Source organism: Pelecanus crispus, chromosome 18 (genome assembly GCF_030463565.1).
Source record: "Pelecanus crispus isolate bPelCri1 chromosome 18, bPelCri1.pri, whole genome shotgun sequence".
Classification (NCBI taxonomy): Eukaryota; Metazoa; Chordata; class Aves; order Pelecaniformes; family Pelecanidae; genus Pelecanus; species Pelecanus crispus.
Genome location: NC_134660.1, coordinates 3554517 through 3579246, shown reverse-complemented (window position 1 = coordinate 3579246; position 24730 = coordinate 3554517). Strand labels below are relative to the sequence as shown.

At 65.3% G+C, this 24730-nt stretch overlaps 2 protein-coding genes across 5 annotated transcripts; both read right to left on the bottom strand.

Moving 5' to 3' along the window:
• Positions 1-590: 590 nt before the first annotated feature.
• WNK4 (WNK lysine deficient protein kinase 4) lies at positions 591-14156 on the bottom strand. The gene is given in 21 exon segments (XM_075722889.1): positions 591-1068; positions 1153-1250; positions 1384-1586; positions 1759-2179; positions 2288-2384; positions 2625-3211; positions 3381-3533; positions 3672-3729; positions 4043-4198; positions 4274-4390; positions 4468-4609; positions 4701-4768; positions 4836-4966; positions 5138-5453; positions 5531-5750; positions 5827-5915; positions 6569-6726; positions 6831-7051; positions 7609-7754; positions 7756-7782; positions 13719-14156. Coding segments are annotated over 21 exon segments (3849 nt in total). The 3' UTR covers positions 591-1065.
• Positions 14157-18482: 4326 nt separating this feature from the next.
• On the bottom strand, positions 18483-24055 carry VPS25 (vacuolar protein sorting 25 homolog). Of its 4 annotated transcripts, XM_075722656.1 has the most exons (8): positions 24009-24055; positions 23666-23811; positions 23500-23553; positions 22932-23020; positions 22335-22410; positions 20363-21763; positions 20017-20278; positions 18658-18668 (listed from the first exon to the last, which is right to left on the bottom strand). In XM_075722656.1, the coding sequence occupies exons 1-6, from the start codon at positions 24053-24055 to the stop codon at positions 21651-21653; spliced, it is 525 nt and encodes a 174-aa protein (XP_075578771.1). In that variant the 3' UTR covers positions 18658-18668; positions 20017-20278; positions 20363-21650. The 4 variants fall into 4 exon arrangements, with proteins under 4 accessions (XP_075578772.1, XP_075578771.1, XP_075578769.1 ...); XM_075722657.1 differs by lacking the exon at positions 20017-20278 and having other exon boundaries at positions 18483-18668; XM_075722654.1 differs by lacking the exon at positions 18658-18668 and having other exon boundaries at positions 19951-20278.
• Between the last annotated feature and the right edge of the window lie 675 nt (positions 24056-24730).

Below are 24730 nucleotides of genomic sequence, written 5' to 3'. Positions count from 1 at the left end.
GGCAGCCACCCTTGCGGGGGTCTGGGCTTGTGCAGCGCTCGGTGCGGTCCAGGGAAACGCGCTGGGGGGGCTCCCCTGCGGGCAGGGCTCCCTCCCCTGCGGAGCCGCCTTGCTGCAGGAGAGCAACCAGCGCCTTTGCCAGGGTCTTCGCTCCTGGGAAGGGCCGGGGTGCCCAGGTGCCCGTCACTTTCCACAATAAATACCCTGTCTGGAGACTGCGTCAGCACCTGTTGTTAAAGCAGCTGGTGGCCAGAGTCCAGCTCAGGTTCTTAGCACCCACTCAAGTGTCTGCTTAGATGGGCGAATTTTCTGTTTTGCTCTTCATTTTATCATCTGTTACCACAAACAAATAGCAAGGCCGGTGTCCGCAAGTTCCACCAGACAGACCTCATTTGTATTTAATTCGTATTTATGAAAACACTTCCCAGATGTCAGTTCATAACAAAGCACAACCGCTGCCATTCCTGGTGTGCCAGCTCCATCGCTGTACGGGGCCAAGGGAGGCTTCTTCCCGCCCTGCAGCCGGCTCGTTCTCGGCTGCGCAGAGCGAGATGAGGGTGGCAGCCAGCTGGGCAGCTGGGCAGCAGAGTTGGAGGACAGCGTGGTGGCAGGGGTGGGGACGTATCGTGACGTGGTGAGGGTGTGGTTCTGCTCCGGGGAGTGCGCCGGCGGGGCCTGATTCTGCCCGCACGGGTTCAGCTCGGAGTAAAGCCATGAAAGATGGCAGAGCCTCGCACGCATCCCACAGCTGGCACTGAGCTTGAGCAAACGGGCTCAGAATGGCAGGGAGGGTACCGGGGGGGGCACAAGGAGGGAGGAAACAGGAGGACAAGCATGGGACAGGCCTGCCCTCTGATACAGAGGCAGCAGGCACCCTGCCACGGGTGCAAGGGTAGAGGCGGGGACCAGGCTCCCTGGGGTGGGCACCCAGCTGGCTGGGGCCGAGGGTGCTGGCTGCCCCCAGGGCCGGTGCTGTCCTCCCAGGAGGTGCAGGGGCTCTCACCTGCCCCCGGGGCAGCAGGCACTTCGTTGAGGTAGTTCATGAAGTCACTCCTGACCAGCCGGCTACTGGGAAGAGAAGCAGCGGTGAGCTGGGACCCGCTGGGAGTGCCACAGGGCCACGGGCAGTAGGATCAGCCCCCTGCTCCTTACCATCCGGCCGAAATCGTCAGCAAAAGTCACCCCCTTGCTCAGCCGCTGCTCCTGCGAGCCTGTGCTGCTGCCGCTCAGCGAGTTACGGCGCATGATGCCTGGTGAGACGGAGCGGCGCTGAGCAGGGGGGCATCAAGCTGTGCCCCGCACAGGCCCAACCCTCCCCTCGGCCCCGGGGGTCCCCGTCCCGCAGGGGCCCCGGGAGGGAGCTGCGGTGGCGGGGGCTGGCACCTGAGGGCTGCGCCAGCTCCAGGCGCTGCAGGCTGTTGCGGCGGGAGGGGTTGAAGCTGCCCTTGGAAAGGCGTCGCTGGCGGCTGGAGAGCATGGCAGCAGGGGAAACGATGCCCAGCGGCGGCTGCTTCCCCATCCGCAGGTAGAGCTCCTCGATCTCCTTCTTCTGGGCGCTCTGCAGCACCTGCACCTCGGCCAGGTGCCTGGGGAGGAGACGGGGGCTGGCAGCCGAGCCGTGTGGCACGCCGCAGCCGGCCAAGCCAGGGCCTCCGCGCAGGGGGCAGGCGGGAAGACCTGTCCCCTCTTGCAGCCCCCGCGCTGCCTCCCAGGTGCAGCCCACCACCCCACTCCCCCTCGTGCCGTGGGGCTGCTCACTTCTGCCGCAGGTTCTGCAGCTCCTCCCAGATCTCCTCGTCCTCACTCTCGGTGTCGTCGCTGCTCAGGTAGGACAAGCTGCGGGAGTAGTTCAGCCACACCTGGCTCAGCACCGCCTGCGGCGCGTTCTCTGCGCCCTCCTCCCCGGGGCCCTCCCGGTCGCTCTCTGCCGGTGCCACCGCCGTGCCCTCCTCAGCCAGCGCTGCCTCGGCCTCGGGGTCCTGCTCTGCCATCTCCAGCACCGACTCCAGGTCACTGCTTGAGCTGCCCCATGTGTCAGGGGCTGCAGGCAGGGGGGAGCCACTTGCTGCCGGCTCCACACCGTGCTGCTCGCCCTCATCGCTGCCCGGCACCGGGGAGGCTGCGGTCAGGTCCTTGGTCGGCGTCACCTGGAACCGGCCCAGGATCCGGGGCTTGGCTTCTGCAGGGGACAGGGGGCGGCTGGTGGGGTTCGGGGTACACGGGCACCTCATGGTGCCCCAGTGCAGACGCGGCCGTGTGGCGCAGCCTCGGTCCTTCCCCACCTCACCTTCGTTGATGGGTGAGAGCCGGACCTTGGGCATGCCGGGGGCTGGTGACTCCGAGACGATGAGTGGGTGGCTGTGCTTGGGGGAGCCGGGCAGCACCTGCAGGCACCCGAGCACTGTCAGCTGCCCCACCCCGGGTCCCCCCACACCTCCTGCCCCACTCCACTACTGCGCCCGTGCCCCGGGACCCACCGCTCACTCAGCCCTCCCTGCATCCCAGGGGGTCCCTGTCCTGTCCTAGGGGCTCCCTGTCCCATCCCAGGGCAGCAGCTGCAGCCACAACCCGGCCCCCTGGCACTGAGCCCCACATCGAGCGGCCCCTGCCACCCCTGTACTCACTGTGCTGCCCTCCGGGCTCCCCGGTGTGGATGTGCTCGGCGATGGCAGGGGATGCCCCGTGGCCTCGCTGACTGCGGGGCTCGGCGGGGCCAGTGCCAAGGGAGAGAATGTCATGGGCTCCCCGGCAGCGGGGACATCGGCCCCTGCTGACTCCAGGGTCCCACCGCAGGCTGGGGCTGGCTTGGCCATGCTGGCAGGGTCAGGGTAGACGAAGCGTGGGGGCCCCAGGACAAGGCTCTGCGGCCGCGGCAGCAGCTGAGGGTAAAGATGCCCGCCCGAGCTGGCGATGGAGGAGACGGCGGGCAGCAGTGTGTGGGCCACGCTCATCACTGCCAGGGAGAAGACGTTGGCCAGGGACAGGAAGGGGGCAGTGGGGGACCAGGACGCGCTGGTCACAGAGGGGCTCAGGGGGCTGCTGGGCCCACTGGGGACAGGGGAGGTGGGGAGCGGCAGCTGGGACAGGAGGGCTTGGGGCAGGGCTGGTGGGACAGGCCCCCCCGGGGTGCTCAGGGGGGTCTGCGGGAACGCCGGCGATGCTGTCAGCCAGGAGGGAGCCGTCGAGACGAGGGGCCAGGTCTGCACGGAGCCTGCGGAGAGAGGAGCATCAGGAGCGGCCCCTGACCACCACGAGCCCCCTCCACCCCCTGCCCAGGCAGCTCTGAGCCCCATGCCAGTGAGGGATCAGCCCAGGCACAGCGGGTTTGCCGTCAGCAGCCCCAGACAGACAGACGTGCCTGGCCCTGCCAGGGCTGGTACCTTCGGGGGAGCCTGGCAGCGTCGGCCACAGCTCACAGGCTGGAGCTGCCAGTGGCTCCGTGGGGCTGGCGAGGTCGTTCTCCGACAGGGAGCTGCTCAGCGACGGCAGGATGGGGGACTGGACCGAGAGGCTGGGACTCGTGCAGCCCAGGTCTGCAGCACAGGGGTGACAGCTGACGCTCAGCCGAGGCAGGATGTGCCCCATGGGACCCCCCAGGCTCAGTCAGGGCTGTCACCCACCCTGCACAGGGCTGGCGGGGATGGGAAGGGCCCACACGGGCAGAGACGTACCGCTGAGCGAGGATGAGGAGGAGATGGAGCGAGAGAGCTCCTGCAGCTGCAGGTCCGCCTGCTGAGGAGGATGTAGCTGAGCCCAGAACCGGGGCAGAGACCCCGGACAGGCTGAGCCGAGACCCCGGACAGGCTGAGCCAAGCCCCCGCTGGCCCCCACCCCGGCCCCACCGCATGCAAGGACAGGAGCTGGCGGCTCCACCGGGCATGGGGCCACCACAGCCCATGGCAGGAGCGGGCAGGTGACCTGGAGCTGCAGGCACGGGGCTGCCCCTGGACCCTGGCCCCCACCCTGGGGCTGGGCAGCACCCCCAGCCGTGCTCAGCGTCGGCAATTTCCCCAGTACTGGTGGGGCTGCGCTGGGCACTCACAGGGCTGCCCGTGCCATGCTCGGCCTCGGGGCTCTCGGGCAACTCGGTGGCACCGCGCCCGTCCTTGCGGAGCAGGGTCTCCACGCGGTGGATGATGTCCCGGATGCGGTGGATGAAGCTGTCCCGCTCCGACTTGAGGATGAACTCTTTGTGTACCTGGGGGGCAGAGGGGCCGGTCAGCACCCGGCACGGATGGGCAGGCCCCTGCCCTCACCCCCACCCTGCGCTCACCATGACGGCCGCGATTTCCTCCGGGCTGTCCCCGTCCAGGTCGAACCTGAAGGTCACCATCTTGTTGTTGTAGGTCTGCAGCTGGCATTCCACCACCCGGTCGTTCTTGTCGGAGATCTGTGAGTGGCAGGGCTGGCTCAGCTTGGGGAGCGCCCGCCTGCCCACCTGGCACCCACGGCACCCACGGCACTCACGTTGGTGATGCGCAGCCTGGACCGGGCTCGGCGCCGCAGCAGCTTCCCCGAGGCGCGCTTGGGCGGCAGCTTGGTGCTCTGCTCGCTGGCTGAGAACCCCTCGCAGCCGTCACTCATGCCAGATGCCACGTCTGAGGCGTAGCTGTGGGAAGCCCCAGTGCCGGAGCATCAGCGCAGCCGTTCCCAGCCGCCGCACTCCCCATCCAGCCCCTGCCTGGCCCCCGCGGCCTCACCTGTCCACTGGTGAGGAGAAGCCGCTGGTGGGGGGGAGGTGCTCGGTGGGCAGCTGCACCGCGATGCTCTGCGGGGAGAGGATGGCGTGAGCAGGTACCACGGCCACCTCGCCCACCCCGCGGGGCCCCACTCACCGTGGGGAAGCAGCGCACAGGGCGGGTGGGCGGTGGGCTGGCAGTGTCCCCCGCCGAGAAGCTGCGATGGGCCAGGTCTGGGGAGTCCAGGAAGCCAGAGGAGCTCAGGTAGCCATCCGTCTCGCAGTCAGCTGCAGAGGAGCGCTCGCGTGAGCACGGCCAGAGCCGGAGCCCCCCCGCTCCCCAGCTTGCACCCCCAGGAAACAGCTTTGGGGCTGGGTGCACAGCACGGCTGGAGGTGGGGAGGGACCCCCCTCCTGCCCTCGGTCACCCTGCTGTCCCCCTGCCCGGTGCCTACGCACAGGTGGCCGAGGAGTAGCTGATGTGCCGGTAGGCAAAGTGCTGGTCAGCCTCTGGCTCCTCGGGCTCCGGGGGGAAGGTGCTGCTGAAGACGGAGTCCCCGGAACCAGGGGTGGCCGGGGTGGGTGTCCCGGGTGGCAGCGGTGACTTGAGCTCCTCCAGCAGCTGCAGGACGCCTGGCGGCTGCTCTGGCTCTGCAGGCGACACGTCCTGGGCGCGCTTCAGCTTCTCCCGCTTGCGCTTGATGGCGACCACGCAGTCCCGCACCGCCTTGGCCACCAGCTTGTAGTCAGCCTCACAGACAAAGCCCAGGACCACCTGCATGGGAGGGGGCTTGTCATGTCAGGGCACAGGGACCCCCATGGCGCTCAGGGTCCCTCCGTCCCTGCACCCACCATCTCCTGGGCCACCTCCTCCGCCACGTCCTTGTAGAGCTCGAAGAGGAACTCAATGGCGTTGTTGTCCTTGTACTTGCCGTGCAGCTTCTTCGAGTCGTCCATGCGCAGCCAGAGCTTGAGCCCAGACTTGACGCCGTCGTCCTCCTCGGCCAGCTCCACGTGCACCCCCGTGTCCTCCTGGAAGAAGGAGTGCTCCAGCAGGTCCTGGATGGTGTACCTGCGGGGAGCACAGCTCAGCGCGGGGCTGGGGGCCGGGGGAGGCTCTGCTGCCCAGGCCCCCGCTCCCCTCCCACCTCTCATTCTTGTCCATGCGGATGCAGCCCTCGATGATCTCCTTCAGCTCCGGGACCTTCACCTTGTAGAAGCTGCTGGGCTTTAGGCCCTGAGGGCGATGGGCATCAGTGCCTCCTGTGCCAGACCCTGCCACAGCACCGGGTTTCCAGGACCCGGGGCTGAACCCAGGCTCTGTGGGGCCACGGGGCTGCTGGACACCCCCCGGGCAGCCATGGCCCCGCAGCCCCCGGCACAGCCCGGCCGGCAGCGGGGAACACATGGGGATAGGGCTCCCAGCTCAGGGCCCCACCGGCCTGGACGCGGCTCCCACAGCCGGGTCACGCGAGCCTGCACGGGCAGCCAGGGCCAGGATGCCCCGGGGCTCCGGGTTTCCACCCCAGCAGGCGCGAGCCAGCCAGGACCAGCTGGGGCAGCCACAGTGCCCCGGGCAGGGGGTGGCCAAGCTGACCCGCTCCCGTTCCACCCCATTAACGTGCTGGCAGCGCCTGGCATGGGGCAAGGGACGCAGGATCTGGCCAAGCCATGCCCCCTCCCTGCCCTCCGCGAGCCCTGCGCCCTGGTACGGCACCGTCTCACCACCCAGACTATTTTTAGTTTGCTTGCACAACCTGCACGATGACACATTTCGGGAAGCAGTGAGGCCCAACAGCTCCATCCGACCGGCCCCCTCACCCTGGCTCCCATGCCCATGGCACCAGCCAGCAGCATCGCCCTCAGCCCGGGGGGGCCGGGGCCGCTCACCGAGGTGACCTTGCGGTAGATCTGCGCGGCATTCTGGCACTCGGAGTAGGGGTACTCGGAGGTGGCCATCTCCAGCATGCACATCCCGAAGGCGTAGACGTCCACCGCCTCGTCGTACTTCTCCTCGTACATCTCCGGCGCCATGAACTCGGGGGTGCCTGGGGGCAGCAGCGGGGCTCAGCACCCCCGGGGCGCCGACCCACCCACAGCCATCGCGGGCAGCCGCAAGCCCGGCCGCACCGGGACCGCGCTGGGACCCCACCTATGACACTCTTGGCGAAGGAGGCTCGCTTGAGTGTGGCCAGACCCAGGTCCCCGATCTTGACTGAGCCGGTGGGGCCCGTGATGAAGATGTTGTCGCACTTGAGGTCGCGGTGGATGATGGGGGGTGAGCGGGTGTGCAGGAAATGCAGCCCCTTGAGGATCTGCCGGCTCCAGCGCTGCAGCACCTTCAGCTTCATCTCCTTGAACCGCTTCAGATAGCTGCCGGGGGACCCACGGGGCTCGGACCCATGGGGCTCGGCCCCACGCCCCGGCCCCAGCCCACCCTTCTTCCCACCGCCAAGCCCATCTGGATGCGGGTGCCCACGCAGGGCAAGTGGCAAAGAGCACCCTGGAGTCAGGGGCTCCCGGTCCCCTCCCCGGCTGGGCTCTGCACAGGCAGCACAGAAAACACAGCCCAGGAAGAGCTGAGCTCCCTGGGCCACCAGTGTCAGGAGCCAGCTGGGGCGAGCGGCCAGTGCTGCTGCCCTGCTCAGCACCGGCGTGCCCGGGCCACACCGTCCCCGTGCAGGATGGTGCCCATGAAGCTCCTGGGTCTCCAAATGTCCAGCAGCGACCCCTGATTTCTGTCTCCAGCTCCCAGCCCTGCCCCATCATCTGCCCAGATCCCACGGGAGCCCCCCACAGCCCATCATCCCCACCTGAACACCCACGTCAAGTGCCCAGGTGGGGGGGTGCAGACCTGTTCCTCGCCTCCCCATCACCACAGGGACCCCGTCCCCTCCCCTGCATACCCCAACCTGGTGGTCCCCGCTCACGTTTTCAGGGTGCCGGACGTCATGAGCTCTGTGACCAGCACAATGCAGGTCTGGCCTTTGATGGTTGACTTCCAGGAGTCGTAGAAGCGGACGATGTTGGGATGCTGCAGCCCCTTCAGCATCTCCACCTCCTCGCTGAACCGCTGCCCGCTCCGTCTTCGACAGCTTCCGCGTCTGCAGGAGCCAGTGGGGAGGTGATGGGGGCACGCAGGGTCCCCGGCAAGCACGGGGGATGCCCTGGCTTACAAGAGACCCTCACATCCTCGTCCCCACTCCCTACATAAGAGGCAGCGGGGGCTGCTGTGGCCCCAGGGCAGAGCTGGGGTCAGACCCACTGCCCCCCAGCACAGGGGCTCACATGGGGCTGGGGCCATCCCAGACCATGGTCTCACCCCACCCGGCTGGTCCCCGCACCCTGACCCTCCACGGCGCTGCTCTGGATGGAGCCACTCTCCCTGGTTTGGGGAGGGATGGCCAAAGCCTCCCATGACAGATGGTGCAGCAAGAAGCCTGCGTGCTTCCCTGCCGTGAAAGTGCCCTGTGCCGGGGCTGCCCAGCCCCGGTCCTGCTGCTCTTAGCCCTCAGCCAGCGCCCACCACACCACCACAGGACGGAGACCCCCAGCCTGCAGCCACCCAGCCGAGAGGACGTGCGGGGGCTCTGCCACCGCCGCTGCCCACCAGCGTGCCCCGTGCAGACCCGACGGCTGCGGCCCCTCTGGCCCCCCGGCCAGCCCTGCCCCCCGCCGGGGTACCACCGGCTCCCAGCACTGGGCACCGGCATGGCAGGGTGCCGGCCAGCCTCAATGAGGCCTTTGTTGGGGAAAGCAGGCGGGGGAGGCTCCAGCCCAGGTTTTTCCATGTTCCTCCTGCTCGAGTTAATTAAAGTGGAAACTGAAGCCGAGTGCTGACAAGGGCGCTGAGCGGAGCTGGGGCCGGGGCCAGCGGGGAGGACTCAGGCACATCCTGGAGGGACACGGCTCCGTGGTGCAGGAAGGGGGGACCCAGCCCCCCAGACCCAGAAGGAGCCGGGTCCTGCGCCGAGCCCGGGCGGCTGCAAGTGCCGAGCCCCGGGCAGGAGCAGGAGCAGGAGCAGGGCAGCATCCCCAGCGATGACCACCACAGCCCAGGACCCTGAAGGACCTGGGCACTGCAGAGCCTGGGGGTCACCCAGCCAGGCCCCCTGTCCAGCCCACGCTCACGGGGCCGAGGAAAACGGAGCTGCCGCAGGCAGCCACTGTGCTCCCACCGCCAGGCGCTGCTGGAGCCGTGCTCAGCTCCTTGGCCTGCGGCCGCCATCCATCAGCTCAGGCAGCTTTCGTAATATTTTCATTGCATCACAGCCGGCCCCACGGCCAGGCTGGAGCCGCTCCATAATCCCCTCTGCTTTTAACACACGCTCAGGGACCCGGCTCAGCCCAGATGAGAACCTGAGCCCTGCTGCAGCGGGATGAATGGGACCTTTCATACCCAAGGAGGAAAACAGCAACCAAAGCCCCTGCACGGCACAGCGGCACAGCGGCTGCCCTGCCCAGCGCCACAGCTGCCCGCAGACCCCCCGGCCCCCCACTCCCCACCGAGAAGCCTGGAGGTTTCACTGTGCCCCGCGAACCCGCAAGGGCACGGGGGAAGCCAAAATGGGCTATGAAGAGGGGCAGGGAGGGAGTCACGGGCAGTCACGGTTCTCCCAGTTCAGCGAGACGGGACCCTGCTTGGCGCGGTCGTGCCAGCGTCGGCCCCTGCCGTGCCACCTCCAGGCAGAACCCCCGGCACGAGGCCACCTCTGCCTGAAGCAAGGCCTGGGGGAGCCAAGCTCGTCCCCCGAGCCTGTGCCAGGACTCCTGGGCTCGCCCAGCACCGTTCCTCCCGCGCAACTGAAGCGGCAGCTGGTCCCAACGCTCTTCCCACCAAGCACCAGCAGCGGGGAGCGGAGCCCAGTCCAGCCCCAGCCCGGCCGGAGCTGCTCGTCCAGGGACCGGGCACCGGGGAGGGCAGGGCGGGCAGCAGAGCCCCGCCGCCCCACACCAGCACGCAGGGACACTGTGTCCTTTCCTAGCAGCACCTCGTGCAGGGCAGAGGAGGACTCTGGGGATGGCGGTGCGGGGCCGGGTGAGGAGCTGGGTGGCGGCGGTCCAGCCCATCCCACGAGCCAGGAGCTGGCTGCCGGCGAGCCCAGCACGGCCAACAGCCGGAGCCGAGGCCAGCGCGGGAGGAGGGAGGGCCGGGCACGGCGGCGGAGGGCGGCTCTCGCCTCTGCGGCAGGAGGCTTCCCCAGCGCGAGGAAGCACCGGTGCTCGGCGCAGAGTCTGCAGCCCTCGCAGGGCCCCAGCTCCGCGATGCCCCGGGCAGGGGGTCCCGGTGGCGGCCTGTGAAAGCCCCGTTGTGCGAGGCTGAGAGTCGTGCCTGGAAAGGGAGGCAGTCCCGCACCGGAGGGATGTTCATAGTGACACCGTGGCGGGGCACGGAGCAGGCACTGGAGACCACCCAACGCCCTCCCTCCAGCCATGGCCGCAGCACCTCCAGCCGCGGGGAGGTCCTGAGCCCCCCGGCAGAGGAGCCAGCACTATCGCAGCAGCGGGTGCCCGCACCCCACCGCTCCTCCCCGCGGGTCTGCCCCCGCTGCTTGGCGAGCGGCGACCTCGTGCACGCTCGCAGGCGCACGAGCACGCACACGCTCACGTTCCCAAGCCTGCAGGACCCCCATCGAGCAAATCCCCCCGGTCTCCTTGGTTCGTCTCCCGGACAGGCAGAGCTCCCTGCCCCGTGCGGGGCTGAGCCCCAGGCGCTGTCCCAGGGCCTCGCCACGCTCAGTCACAGCACGAATCCCAACCACAGTGCAGGCAGGATGGGTTGGGCGTGTGATGGATTTTGGGAAGATGCAGGAATTTGGGAAGAAAGGTGCCCTGCAGCCTGCGGGGCAGCCAGCTGAGGTTACCTGCCTGACCTGGGCGAGGGAGCTGGGGGGGCATGGCAGTGCCCACTGCCCAGGCTGCTCTCGCCTGCAGGGAGCCCGAGGGGACCCACAGGAAAACCGCTCACGGCCAGGTATTTACAGCTCGATCCCGCTCCGGGCCTCCGGTCTCCTCCCTGCTTCCTCCTTCCCCACTGCCCGCAGCACCTATCAACAGAAATAGTCCCCAGTCTAAAGCTGGAAAGCACAAACAGGTCACGGCAGGACTGCGGGACGCGGGCGGGAGGCAAAGACAGACGCTGTGTTCAGGACTGGGGGGCAGAGGGACGGGGGGACAAGGATGGGCAGGTCCCCAGAGGGGTCCCACAGGAAGGCAGGGGACAGGCAAAAACGGCCTCCAGGTTGCCAGGCACTGGGGAGGGAAGGGCAGGGCGAGGACGGCACGGAGAGCTGGGATTTGGGATCGAGAGCCATCACAGCAGCTGGACGAGGCTCTCCAGACCGGAACAGGTCAGGGCTGAGGTTAGGTATTCATTTAGAATTGAAAGGCAATAGAAGGAGAACTGTGCAAGACACAGGACAAAACTATTTTTAAAAGGGCAGACCCGTAACCGTTTTTATTTGCGGTTCCATATTTGTGTCACAGTGTCCGATTCTTTGCACAACCACTGAAAAAACCAAACTTTTAAAAGTCTGCTTCTGTGCTCTCAGCCCCTCGTGGGATGTGGATTTGGAACAAGAGACGCTGGATAAGGAGCGGTCAGCGGGACGGAGCCGAATACTGGGTGGGGAAGGGAGAGGGCTGGGGGGCAGGGATGGAGGGGGGGGCAAGCGTCCGGGCTGCATGGGATGGGATTTGGGCCCTTGAGGGACTCCCAGCTACCAGGCTGTGCTCCCCTGGGAGGGTGATGGTGGGTGGCGGAGGGGAGCCAGGTCTGCCAGGTCTCCCAGACACCGCGGGATGCTCACGGGACGGTCCCTGGCAGGAGCTCGGTCTCTCCGCACACGTCGCCTGCCAGCTCCCCATGGGCCAAGCGAGCGGCTCCTGCAGCTGCAGCCCGCGCTGGCCCGGCAGGCTCGCAGGGCAGGCAGCGGGGCCGGCATGTGCCTGCTGGACTTGGGGCACAGAAGCATTTTTGCTTCCTGACCCCCCTTCCTCCACCTGGGAGGGCGCAGCCTCGTCCCCCCGGCAGCCACCATGCAAGACACCAGCGCTGCCCGCGCGCAGCCACAGGCACGCCCTGCCTGCACCGCTGCCAGACTGCGGCCAGCTCTTTGCCAGAGCCCCATGTGCACGCAGCCCCTGCCCTGGGCCGCAGGACGGGCAGTGGGGGCCGCATCCAGCCACCGCAGACACACAGGAGATGCTCTGACACAGCCGGGGTGGGGACAGGGGTCCGGCTGCGGGGACGAGCAGGAGGGCAGGGAGCGAGCCGTGCTGCCAGCCCCGCTACGCGTGCCAGCTGCCAGCGCAGGGGAGCTGGGGCAGGTCTGTGACGAGGGGCTGAGACCCGCAGGGAGGGACGCGGAGCCAGCCAGGCGGGAAGCGCTGGGCACGGCTGACTCATCCAGAGAAAGTCCTGGGCTCGCCAAGGAGAGCCCTTCCCTGCCAGCAGCAGGCTGGTGCTTCCCGCACCGCCTGAAGGGACGCAGGACTCAAACGGAGCTCAGGAGCGTTCGGACGGAGCTGCGGGGCCGCGCGAGGGAGGGAACACTGAGCTGGCTCTCAGCAGCCAGCTGAAGCAATTGTGCAACCCACGAAGGCAAGCGGAGGCCCAAGACCTCACCTTCCCCGCGGAGAGGCCACAGTCAGCCCCTCCAGAAATCACTCACTGCCATCTCGGGATCTCTTCTTGCACTACTGGGCTGCAGCCACCCCAAGGACCCGGCCCGGGCAGCCGCCTGCAGCTGCACCAAGGTTTTAGGAACAAGACAACAAACTCGTAAGACACGTTTTTCCTGTGTAAACAAGGACTTGGACCTTCCTGTCACAGCAGCCACCCCAGGGTCAGGAGCCTGCCGGAGACTTTGGATTTCGCCAAAGCCCCTCCCCGGGAGCTCCAAGGAGAAAAGGGAGCCCCACGGCACGGCTCTCCCTACGCACCTCCATGGACGAGATCAGGCCCATCAGAAGCAAGAAGCAGGAGACAGCACTGCCAAGCCGACACCTTCACCGCTGCCCTCAGCGTCCCGCTGTCAGCATGCTGCTGCCAGGCTGCAGAGCAGCGAAGGGGACGGAGGAGCGCGGTGGCAGAGAGGAGATGGGGATGCTGCTCGGAGACCTGGAAAACCACAGGTCCAGGTGCTCCCAGCAGAAAGCCCCTGGCAGCATCCTGGAAACCACACACAGGTGCCCACGGACACCGCTTCAGCCAAGGACAAGCAGCGGAGCGCACCAAGGTCGCACCGTACCCTGCTCCCGACGGACACCCAGCCCCAGGCTCGCTGCAGGCACGTGCCCCAGCACACGCCGAGAGCTATCGGAGCAAACCTCGGAGCCAGCTCCAGCACTGGCACAGGCGCGCGTGCAGAGGCCGGCGCAGAAGGCACCCCTGCCCTCGCTGCCCTTCCAAAGGGAAAGCTGCAAGGTGGTGAGCACCGAAAAGGCAGCGGAGTGCTCAGCACCAGCAGCCAGTTCTGGATCCACCTGTAAACCCGCGGAGCGGGGACTGGCAGTGGGAGTGTGGGCACCCCGGCGTGCTCCATAGCGCAGGCAGCGAGGAGGCAAATGGAAAACAGCACGTGATGGGCAGGAGGGCCGGGAGCGGGAGCATTAAGCAGGGAGCCTGGGCCCAGGCCAAGAGCCCTGCGCAGCGCCGAGGCCCCGGCAGAGACGGGCGCAGCGCAGGGCAGCGAGGGGAGCCCGAGCCTGGCTGCAGGTGCCCTGTCCTGCTCTGCTGCTGCTGCCCCACTACAGAAGGGTGCCAACGGGCCTGGCGGAAAGGGGGGATCTCGCGTCCCTGCGCTCCCCAGGACGCGCCCCAGCCCAGGGGAGACGCCCCACGGTTCCTGCATGGCAGCCCAGGCAGACAGCGGCGGGCAGAGGGGCTCAGGGCCGGGGTGGGGGGTCTGCCCACACCAGGGAAACTGGACGGAGAAGGGTCCCAGCGCCCCTGCCGAGGCCCCCTCCCGCGGGGCGGGGGTCTGCGGCACAGGCAGGGCGCGGGCAGGGGCAGGGGCAGGGGCGCGGGCGGCCGTACCTGCAGCTCGCACCAGGCCACCTCCACGGTGGTCTCCGTGTCCAGCCCCTTGTAGACGGTCTTGAAGGAGCCGCGGCCGATCTCGATGTCGAACTTGAGGAACCGGCCGTCGGGGGAGGTGGCGACCGCCTGCGTCTCCACCTCCTCGCTCTCCGTCTCCTCCGGCTCCCGGCGCCCGGCGGCTCCCGGCGACGGCCACCAGCCGAGCCCCCCGCCCGGCACCGGGTAGCCCAGCAGCTCCAGCTCGGCCGAGCTCCGCCGGCTGAAGCGGGAGGAGGCGCGGCGGGAGTCGCGCCCCGAGGGCCGCCGGCTGCGGCTGCGGTGCGGGGCCCGCCCGGGGAGCCCCGGCTCCGGCTCCGGCGCGGAGCCGCCGCTCGCCCGCTCCGCCTCGGGCTGGGACATGGCTCCGGCGGCGGCGGCGGGCTCGGCGGCCGGCATCGGCTCAGCCCGGCCCGGGGCGGCCGCTCCCGCGCAGCTTCGCACCCGGTGCCGCCGCTGCCCCGCAGCCAGGAACGACCGGCGGGCACCGGCCCCGGCCCCGCCGCGGCCCCGGCCCCGCCGCGGCACGCCCCCGGCCCCGCCCGGGCCCGCCCCCGGTACCGCCCGGGGCCGTCCCCCGCCTGCGCTGCGCCACCGGCCCCGCCACCGGGCACGGGCACCGGCCCCGGGCACTGCCACCGGCCCCGCCACCGGGCACGGGCACCGGGCACCGGCACCGCCACTGGGCACAGGCACCGGCCTCAGGCACTGCCACCGGCCCTGCCACCAGGCACCGACCCCGCCACCGGGCACCGGCAGCGGCCCCGGGACGGGCGTCCCGCACCGTGGCAGCAGACGCGGGCTGCGCGCAGCGAGCGGCCGCCCCGCAGCCCCGGCACCGACCCGGCCTGGCCCCGCGGGGTCGGTGGGCATCGCCCCCGCCCCGTCCCCCCCGCTCGGCCCCGGCCGGGGGGACACGGCCCGGCTCCCAGCCGGGGCTCCGGAGCCGCGCTGCCGAGGCGCTGACCGGGGGCTCCGAGCCCTCCCCGCGGGGCAGCCCCCTCCCCCCCGCCGCCCCCGGAGCGGCTCCGGGCCACGGGGCCGCTGCAGCTGAAGCCCCAGGCGGGGGCCGTAGGAAAGCGCCTGGTTTAGACATTTCCTCGGAGCTTCTGACTCGGGGTTCCGGAGCAGCGTGTCCAGGAGAAGCCCCATCCCGCTCCCCCGGGCTGCGGGATCCCAGACAGCCATTCCTCTCCGGGTTTACTGCGGTCCGAAATCCTGAAATGAGGGTCATGCAAATAGGAAGATATGAACGTGTGTGTCAGCCCTGCGTGAGCCAAAAACCCGGACAAGAGCTTGTTGTCTCTGCAGGTTAAACGGGGAGGTTGTTCTACCCGGTGAGGCTGTTTACACAAAACACAAAGCAATTGAGGCCGGTGCTAATTTCTTTTCCCTAAGGTCAGATTGTTTCTGCTCAACCATACCAGAAACATGAAGGAGAGGATCGACACAGGAGCCCAGCCACGTCCTCCTCAACCGCTGACCTGGCGCACGCAGGGCGAGCCGCGGCCGCTGGATCCGCAGTACAGCTGCAGGCCCCGTCCCGCACAGCTGCAGGCCCTGTCTGGTGGGAGGAGGGAGAAGCATTTAATGAAATGTTGTTCCTACAGCAGCCCTGGCTAGGCTGAGCGTCACCGTGCTGATCTCCTGTGCGCAGGCAGGCTCTGCTCCCGCTGCGTGACCCCGCTTGTCCAGCCCTGCTCTTGGGCTCACCGGAGGAGCCAGGTCCCGCGTCCCCAGGAAGGGGTTTGACCGACATCTCCTTGCTGAGAGCTCTCGCCTGCAGCCGTGCTGCCGTGCAGAGAGCAGCCACCGCATCCTCAGCCAGCCCTGTGCTCCCTGGAGCGTGTGTGGGGCACGGTCCCCGGGGAACAGCCGCTGCCGGCTGAGGGACACGTGCTTGGTGCCTGCCCCACTGCAGGGCTCTGCCTGCTGCCTGCAGGAGAGGCAGCCCCTTGGCCGGAGCACCGGGTGTCCGTGGCTGCCAGAGACAAAAGGCCGGGACAGATGGGTGATGGGTGCAGCGCTCGCAACGGCCCCGGTGTGGGAGACTCTCACGTTGTAAGATGCGACATGGTTTGACTTGGCTCTGCCAAACAACGGGCTTTGTTTGGATGCACCCCGCCCCAGACCTGCCCAGAACCTGCCTGCTTCTCCCCAGATCCATTGCCAGAAAGGGGTGCACCCCCCGTTCCACTCACAGCTGCCTCTGACGCTGCATCTCGAAAGCCCGAGGGCTTTCCTGCTCCTATTGAACTCTCTCCTCAAGCGCCTCGGAGGCTGCACAATGTAAGGAGCCCGCGCAGGAACCAGGCAATCGCTGTCCCAGCCTGGGAGGGCAGGAGGCGGCGTGCAAAGAGCCGTCCCTCAGCTTCTGCCTCTCCTCTGGAACCCGTCACAGGATACGAGGCTGCAGCTTTAACTCATGTAATACATGTCTGGTTTAGAAACCTCCCTGCTTAAAAAGTAATTGCTTTTGTTTTTATCCTGTCCTGACTACAGCTTCCAGCAGAGGTGGAGATTTCAGTCCTTCCCAGCTGAAAATCCTCAGCCTGATCCGTGGGACGGGCAGCGCCGCGTCTCGTTCTGCAGCTGCCAAAGCGGAGGCAAATCTGGCAGCTCAGGCAGCGGTGGGGCCTCTGGACGATCAATCCCAGCACCTGCCAGCGCACACTGATGGCTTCCTTAAATTAAACAGGAAAACAGATCTGTCCTGGGAAGGAAAGAGGACTGGCTGTGCTGGGAGCTCCCACCACGCCGGGACAGGCGTGTGTTCCAAGGGCGCTCAGCTCGGCTGTCCCCAGCCTGGGGAGCCCAAAGAGAGAAAACCGGTCCTGGCTCCTCTCTCCCTCGGCACAGCATGGAGCAGGGCGGCTGCAGGATGGAGCTGGCACGTCTGCAGCAGGGGCCCAAGGGCTGCCAGCCCCGAGCTGGGCAGGGAGACCGAACCCGCGCATCTCCGAGCGGTGGCACGGCTCCCGGCCACGGCCAGCCGAAACGCTGCCTGAGCCCCTGCGGGCTGGCTCTGCGGTCACCCCCACACCGGGGTCCCTGCCAGGGGCCCTGCGCTGCCCAGGCGCGGGGACACGGCCCAGGCTGGCAGGGAGCCCGTGCTCTTCAGCGAGAGACACGGAGCCGGGCAGGGATCTGGGCTTGGTCTGGTAGGCTCATGTCTCCCTATCAAGTATTTTCATCATGAAACGAGATGCCTCAGAAGATCCCAGAGGAGCAGAGGAGTGTCCCGGTCAGGCCCCTACAGACGGGAGAGGAAATTAGGGGTGAAGTTTGCTCCGACTGCTGCCCTCCCACACCTCCCTGGTGAACCGGCCGAGAAGTTCCCCAACCGCCCCCCCAAACACCGTCCCACACCGTGAGCCGCTTGGGCAGGGGTGCAGGTCCCGTCCTGGCCCAGGACGCCAAGCTGGAGCCAGCTTGGCCCAAAACCAGAAAAGTTCCTGCTCTGCAATCAGCTGACCATCGCAGCACTCCGATGGTGCCTGCAGCTCCCCGGCCGTTATCAGGGTGACATTTCTGGGCTGCAGGTGCCGGCGCCAGCCCTTCGCTTTGAGAAACCGCTGCAATCAGGCAGCGTAACCCATTTCTCACTCGCATTTGGCTGCCAGGAAGAAAACAGGGGACCGTGTAATCGCTCTCCTTGGGATTAGATCATGAATCAAAGCCCTGCTCAGGTCCCTGCTCCAGCGAGCCCTGCCAGGAATTGTCCATTCTGATCCCGGAGCTCAGCGCGGGATCACAGAGGGGCCAAGACAGGTCCGAATGCAGGCAGCCCCTGCAGACGGGGGATGCGCAGCTCGGGCTGTGAGGCACAGGGTGCCCGGCCCGGGAAGGGTCAGAGCAGAGGAGGACTCTGCGGTGGCCCAGGGCTTGTTTCGTGGTTGGCTTCAGCACCCTGTGCCCGCAGGAGCTCCCAGCCGCCTCCTGCTGCCTCCCTCCTTGCCCCAGCGCGCCCGAGTTCAGGGAGATGTCACCCAAACCTCAGTTGTGACTTTAACCCCGGGCAGATAACTTCTCTAACTCTGGGCTAAGGAAATCCTCAGATGTAACCCATGTGCAAGTTTATCCCAACATATAAATTTATCAAACTGAAACAACTCTTGCTCCAAACCAGCCATGTTAAATAAAACAACTACTCGCCGTTTTCCTTTCCCATCAGCAGGATCCGACTGCGTACAGCCTGATAGTGCCTTATCTCAGCACCAGCCCCCCGAGCTCTGCCTCGCCCTGGCCAGCGAGCCCTAATCACTGTGGCCAGACCCAGCCCTGGCAACAAAACTCAGAGTGGCCACGGGCCAGAGGCAGGGGGCCACGCCAGCCCCCCCTGCAGAAACACCACCTTCTCTGGCGAGCCCCTCCGCGGGGCCGCACGGCCAGGCTTGATGGCACCTCCGGGTGCTGGAGCCTGAACCGTGCCCGCAGTGGTGCTCCTGGGAGCGCAGAGAGGTTTGCGTTTGGGTTTTTAAACTCTGCAATGCCAGACCCCCCCGAGAAGGGATTGGCCCCGCTGCAGCCATGCGGCGGGCAATCCCCTGCCACGGGCAGCGCCGGGCAGCGCAGCAGAGGCAGAGAAGCAGCAGGCGAGGGAGCTGCCCGGGAGGGTTTCAGCCATGCTCCTACATGAACACAGCCCTCCCCTGCCCTTCGCTTTGCTCCCGGAGCACCTGCAGCTCTCACCCTGCGTCTGAAGCACCGGGAAGAGGCGTGACTGCTCCCGCTGATGGGAATGTCACGGTTCGAGGCTGCCACGCTCTCTCCTTCCGAGCAGCCTCATTACATCTCCTTCATCTCTACCCAGCACCCGAGGGCTTCCACACCACAGCAGCCTCACGCAGCATCTCCGGGCTGGCTCTGCTGTCCCAATCCCACGGTTGCATCATCAAACGCTATGAAGCGCTGAAGAAAGATAAGGAAGCCAGTTTCAGAGGACAATTAAAAGGCTCCGTTTTACCTGCTGACAGGAGCTTACATCACCACGAGTTACAAATTGCCACCGTCCCCCGCAGAGGGAACAGCCAGGGAGCATTGCTCCCTCCAGGGTGGCGGCAGCAGCAGCCAGCAGCGACTCTTGAGTCCCAGCACCCGGCCCACGGCCCCGAGCAATCGCCGGCAGACAGCAGCATCTGCGGGCGCCTCGCTGCTGCTGCGGGGCTGCAGTTATGCCCGGCACAGGGAGTGGGTTCCACAAGGACCTCACAGGCATGGCTGGATGTGACTTTTCATAAGCAGCCGAGAGGGTGTGGAAAAAGGAATTTTACACCATGCTCATTCTGGAAGCAGAGGACATACTCTTCCTCCTCCTCTCACTAAGTAAGCAACTAAGTAGGAAGCTGAAAAAGAGCAGTGAATTGTTGCCAGGAGCGCCTTGGAAAGAAAAAGCCTGGTTTTAGGCTTATCTAATGTCATATCAGCCATTTCCTAAGAAGGGAGCAAATTTAATTAAGAACACAGACTCACTCAAGGACAGACAGGTTACGTACAGCACATGCAACTCAGAGCACAATGCTGACAGGTCGGCATCACACATAGAGAGAGCAAGAAATACAAACATCCCAGGCCTGGCTGCTAAAGGCTTGTTATTCAGGATCAAATGCAGATGCTATCAGGCACAGAACAGCCAGCACAGAAATACGGCTCGTTGCAGGGGTACGAAAGCAGCAAGAGGGGAGGGCACAGCAACCAGAGGGAAGGAGTCAATGTGGGTGGCATGACGTGGGAGGGAGGCAGATCTCAGACATCAAAACAAGTCCAGGGCAGGCACTGGTAGCGGATGATTCCTACAGAGAGACTTTCTGGGCTGCAAGCACAGAGGGAGGACCCCCGTCCAACCAACGAGCCCCGGGTCGAGCAGAGCCTGTGCCAGTTGCAGGGACACCCTTTGCCGAGATGCGCTGCAGGGCTCCCAGCACGTGGCATGGCACAGCCTGCACCAGCCTTTGCTTCTGCAAACGTGGCTGGCGGCAGCCGGGCTTCTTCAGCCGCCATCAGATGTTGCCCAGCGAGACGGTGCACGGCGGCACCAAGACAGCTCTTTGCGTCCCCAGCGTGTCCATCCCCGAGGGCTGCCACGTCCATCCCCTGCTCCCAAACCTCCCAGCTCAGGTCAGGCTCAGCCCAGGCTGTCTGAACAGGCACCTGAGAGCAGGGCACGTGAAACCAACCCGGGCTGCCCCCAGGCTGCCGCCGCACCAGTGGGAGAGGGGCAGGCGTGCTCACCGCAGGCTGCACCACCCCACTCGCTCACGTAAGACATCTCAATGCTTGCTGGGATGATAGTCTCCAGAAAGGATCAGAGACCACATTAACCGAGCGTGTCAGTGACTCGGCACGAGCGCCGGCAGTGCCATTCTCCAGCAGACAATTGCTGGCACACAGGAATTCCTCTGCAGCATTGCTGTCACCAGCACAGAGAACAACCCTGGTCACCAGCCTCCAGCTGCAGCTCCAGAACGATGTGCCCAGATCAAGCCAGCACATCCCACTGAGTTCAGGTCAATGTACTCCTACTACAAAAAGGAAATTTTTAAATTTCACAGCCCCACAAACTCAGCCCGGACTCCAGCATCTTGTCTCCACTGAAAATTACCTACCGTCGACAAGGGGCATCAGCAGCACTGCAGCTGAACCAGTGCCGAGTCATCCTGCGAGGGCAGGGCAGGCAGGACAAGCTGTTCAGCACCAGCTGGGGACAGATGGCCAAAGCGTGCCGGGGAGCAGGCACCGTCTGCTCCACTGGATCCCGAGAACGACCACGCCAGCTCTGATCAAAGGTTGCTCCAGCACAGCACCCACCTCTGCCTGCAACAAGCACTGAATGCTCAGCCAAAGAACAGGAAAGGCGAGCGTGATTCCTCCCCAGCACAGCTGTCCAGCTTCCACCGGTCAGCAATCAAGGATTTACTGGGTCAAAGATTGTACCTGGGTCAGGGTTTCTGACAAGCTGAGTACTTTGTTATCAGCACCGAGAATCTAAAAACTTAGTCATACCCTCTATCAGCCACTGTCATACAGAGCTTAACCCACCACCTCTGCAACAAACCCATTAGCTTTCAGGGGACTGCACGTGGAAAATTAAAGTAAATGTTGCCCTGAAGATGGGCAGTAAGGGCCCACATGGTCCGTAGCTCTGTCATGGGGAAAAAAGCACTTGTGCTGCCTGCTTCGCACTCAGATGGGGTGGCTCCCCAGCACGCTGCTGTGTTCATCTGGTGCAGTAAGGAAACGCAGCCGAAGGGCAAGAATCTGGTATGCTGCTCTGTTTTGTTTCTGATGGAAAAATAGAGATAGACGAAAGCACCCAGGCTGCTCTATAAATACATCTCATTTTAATTACTTGAAATTAGTTCCTTGGCATCCACCCCCACCTTGCTGCACAGCCTGCTTTGCAGCAAGCACACACTCTGCCACTGAGGTCTTCTACAGCACAGCAGCGACAGGGAGTTCCTTGTGCTTGCTTTCACCCCGCTTGGCAGCGCAGCGGGGACTGTAGAGCCCAAGCACACGGCTGGCAGGAGGGGAGGAGGTGCCCTTCGAGGCCAAGCTCGACCAGCCAGCTGAAGAGACTGCTCCATGGCCTTCACAGGAACGGCGACCAGCAACAGGAGCCGTCCTGTTATTTGACTTCTGGGTGGTCCCTCTCAGAACTGCCTAGAGCAGCTTTAGCCTCTCAAACACAATCAACAGGGAGAAAAGACAGAGGATCTCTGAATATTTCTAAGAAGTCATGTCTTTGGAAGGCTTCGCAGATTCTCCTTGCCCCAAGAAATCCCGAGTATGCAGCTGCTTGCAGTCACGGCTTGAAACCAGGCCAGGAGAGCGAACCTTCACAGCGAGAACCGCTTCAGCAGCCAGGGAAGAGTGGAGGGGAGGAGGGTCCTATCAGAAGAACTTGACGCCTCGGCCATCATCCAGCGTGATAATTTCAGCCTTATGCTCTTGCTGCAAGGCTTGCAGGGCACGGAGCAGCATAGCTTCATCTAAGCCGTGGAACTCTAGGGAAGGACAGAGATCCCCATCAATGGCGGGGGAAAAAGAAACCCACATCAGGAAACAAACAGGCTTACAAAGTTCAGGGACTGGTGGCAGTGAAGCAGAGCTTCAAGAGCACTCTCAAGAGCACCTTTCAGACTCCAGCGCCATAACACTACGGCAAATCCAGAGTCACGGCTATGCCAACAGACACATCATTACATTGCTGCATCAGGAACAAAGCCTGAAGGTCAACAGACAGAAGGGAATGAGTCACAGCGGTCTCAAAGGCAGCGCAGAAGCTAGGCATAAAAAGAAAACACCCCACACCTCACGCCAGATAATGAATTGGGCACTGGGGAGGCTTGGGGGGGGGGGGGTTTAATATGCAAACAGTGATAAGAAAGGGAGATGTTCATGCAAAGTAGTAAAAAAGCCTTCAGAGCAGTATTTGCCAGTGGTGATTGGTGTGAGCTTGCATAAGCAATTTTAAAATACTTAATCTACAAAACCATAATCTGACAATCAACTGTTTACGCACTCAAATCAAGTGTGCTCTGAAAAGCTGCTCCAGAACATGACACATGACATTACCTTCGTTCTCTGTATCATCTCCACTGGCTAATTCATACAGCGTGAATACAGAGTTGGTCAAGCCGTTCTTCGACACCTGGAAACATAAAAGCAATATAGCAAATCTCGTCCGTGTGATTTAACATCCTCAGCACAATCTCTCCTATATCTCAGTGCAAGTGAAACGGAACACAGACGGCGCTCGATGAGCAAAAATACCCTGGAAACGCTCTGGGGCACTGGAGAGTCAAGAAACGACACCTAAGGAAACTAAGACGGCTCTTTCCCCTGCCCCTTTGCTCTTTCTGCCCATGTGTTTTGCAGTAAGGACTTGTGCCATACAAAGGCAACGCTGCTCTGTCCTCACTAAGGAACAGCCAACTGCAGTGGGAGCAGACAACTGCATCCGCTGCTCAAACCACATCTTACAACAAGTAAGAAGCTGTTAACATCTCTACACTTCTTTGCGACAGAGAGAAGTGGAAGAAGAAAGGTAAAAGCAGTGAGGAAGCAAGAGAAAAATATTACAGTGGTCTTTTTCACAAATTGCAGCCAATACCACTTGTCCCAGACACAGAAAGCCTGGTCTGCGGGGCGAAATAGCTTCTATATTCTCACCCACTGATAGATGAGCTTTCCCCATTCTTCTGGTCTCCTCCACATGATCAGAAAACTGGTTTTGTTCTTATCTAACCATTCCAGGTTCCCTAAAATCAACAGGGAAAAGGTATTTAATCAGAGCACAAGTCTACAGTAATGATCAAACCTGCAGATTTCACAACACGTGCTAGACCTTATGCCCACAGGCAGCCTCAGGTAGCTGCCTCTCCCTGCCACGTGACCGCTCGCGCCAACTTCCTAACTATCTCTACGCGTACAGAAATTAATTTCTCTTCTGAGTCCCCTCTTCCTCCCGCAGCTTAATCTGCCGCTGGGAAGGCAGCTGCTTGGCTCCCGCGCACGGGCGATGTCGAGGAGCCAGGAGCAGGGAAGGCGGGTGGGACCCTGCCCGGGCCGAGGCACGGCCCACACCAGCGGGCTGGGCTGGGCAAGCCCCGGGTCCAGCTCCCGACAGCGGGTTGGAGCCTGCCCGGCAGCTCCTGCCCTTCCTGCCCTGCTAGCTACGGGTCTGACAGCGGACACAGGCGGGACAGATGGACGGACAGACGGCACAGACGGCACCCACCGTTCTTGCGGAGCTCCTCCAGCACCACCTGGATGGACTCCAGCGGGAGCTTCCCTGGGATGGGCGTTAAGGAGGTGCTCACCAACCGGGGGAGGGAGGGAGGGAGGGAGGGAGGGGACGGGGCGGCAGGCGGGGGCACGGGGTGCACCGGGGGTCCCAAGGATACGCTGCAGGCGGCGGTTGGCGAAGAGCGGGCTGTCCTGGGCCTCCCGCACCGTCATGGCGGGCAGCCGGTGCCGCTGGCTGTAGGCGAGCGCCAGCGCGCACCAGGCCGAGAGCTGCTTCTGCCGCGTCTCGCCGTTGGGCTGCAGCCTGCGGGGCTCCGCTCAGCAACCGGGCCGGGGCCGGGCGGCTCCGCGGGGGGACCCGGAACACCCGGCCCGGCCTAACCCCAGCCGCGGCGCGGCCCGGTCCCGCCCCGCTCCCCCAGATCCCGGTCCCCCCGCCCCGCTCCCGGTCCCCGCGCCCCGGCCCGGCCTCAGCCCCGCTCCCCCGGTGCCGGTGCTCACGTGAAGAACGGCGGGAAGCTGTACTGCCATGGCCACGCGAAACTCATCGCCGCCGCCGGAACAGCCGCCGCCCCGCTTCCGGCCCGCCCCGCGCCGCTTCCGGCCCGCCCCGCGGAGCCCCGCCCTCCCTCCAGGCCACGCCCTCCCACGCAGTCCCGCCCCAGCGGAGCCCCGCCCCTCCCTCAGCCCCGCCCACACGAAGCAACGCCCCCGCTCAGAGCCCCGCCCACCCCAAGCCCCGCCCCCCAGCACTGCCCACCCCAAGCCACGCCCCCGTGCGGAGCCCCGCCCACACGAAGCCACGCCCCCCGCGGGGAGCCCAGCCCCGCCAGGACGGCGGCGGCCCGGGGCCCGGTGCCCGGTGCCCCGCGCCCCGCCAAGGGACGCGGGCTCCAGCCGCCCCCAGCGCTGCCCGCTGCTGCCCCGCGGCGAGGAGCTGCCAGCGAGGCCGTGCCGGGGCCGTGCCGGCGGCGGGAGCGGGCCCGGGGGCCACGGCAGAACGAGCGGCGGAAGAACCAGCACCACGCGTGGGGGAAGAAGCGTTTAATCCCCAGCCGCGGGGCCGGTGGTTGAGCGGGGGGACGGCGGGGGGATGCCGATGGCGGCACAGCGGGAACCGGCCGCCCCGGCAGCGTGTGCTGGGAACGCCGGGACCCCACCCCGGGGCAGTCCCCCCGGGACCCGTGGGGCTGCTCAAGCAGCCGGTGGCCCCGCAGCCCGGG

Bases quoted from the DNA above. Each gene is read 5' to 3' on its own strand.
- VPS25 (XM_075722657.1), bottom strand. From the start codon at position 24,055: ATGAGTTTCGCGTGGCCATGGCAGTACAGCTTCCCGCCGTTCTTCAC. The intron at 23,554-23,665 runs GTATCCTTGGGA...CGCCCATCCCAG, and splicing joins CGCCAACCGCCGCCTGCAGC to GGAAGCTCCCGCTGGAGTCC. The intron at 21,764-22,334 runs GTAATGTCATGT...GTCCTTCCCTAG, and splicing joins AGATGATACAGAGAACGAAG to AGTTCCACGGCTTAGATGAA.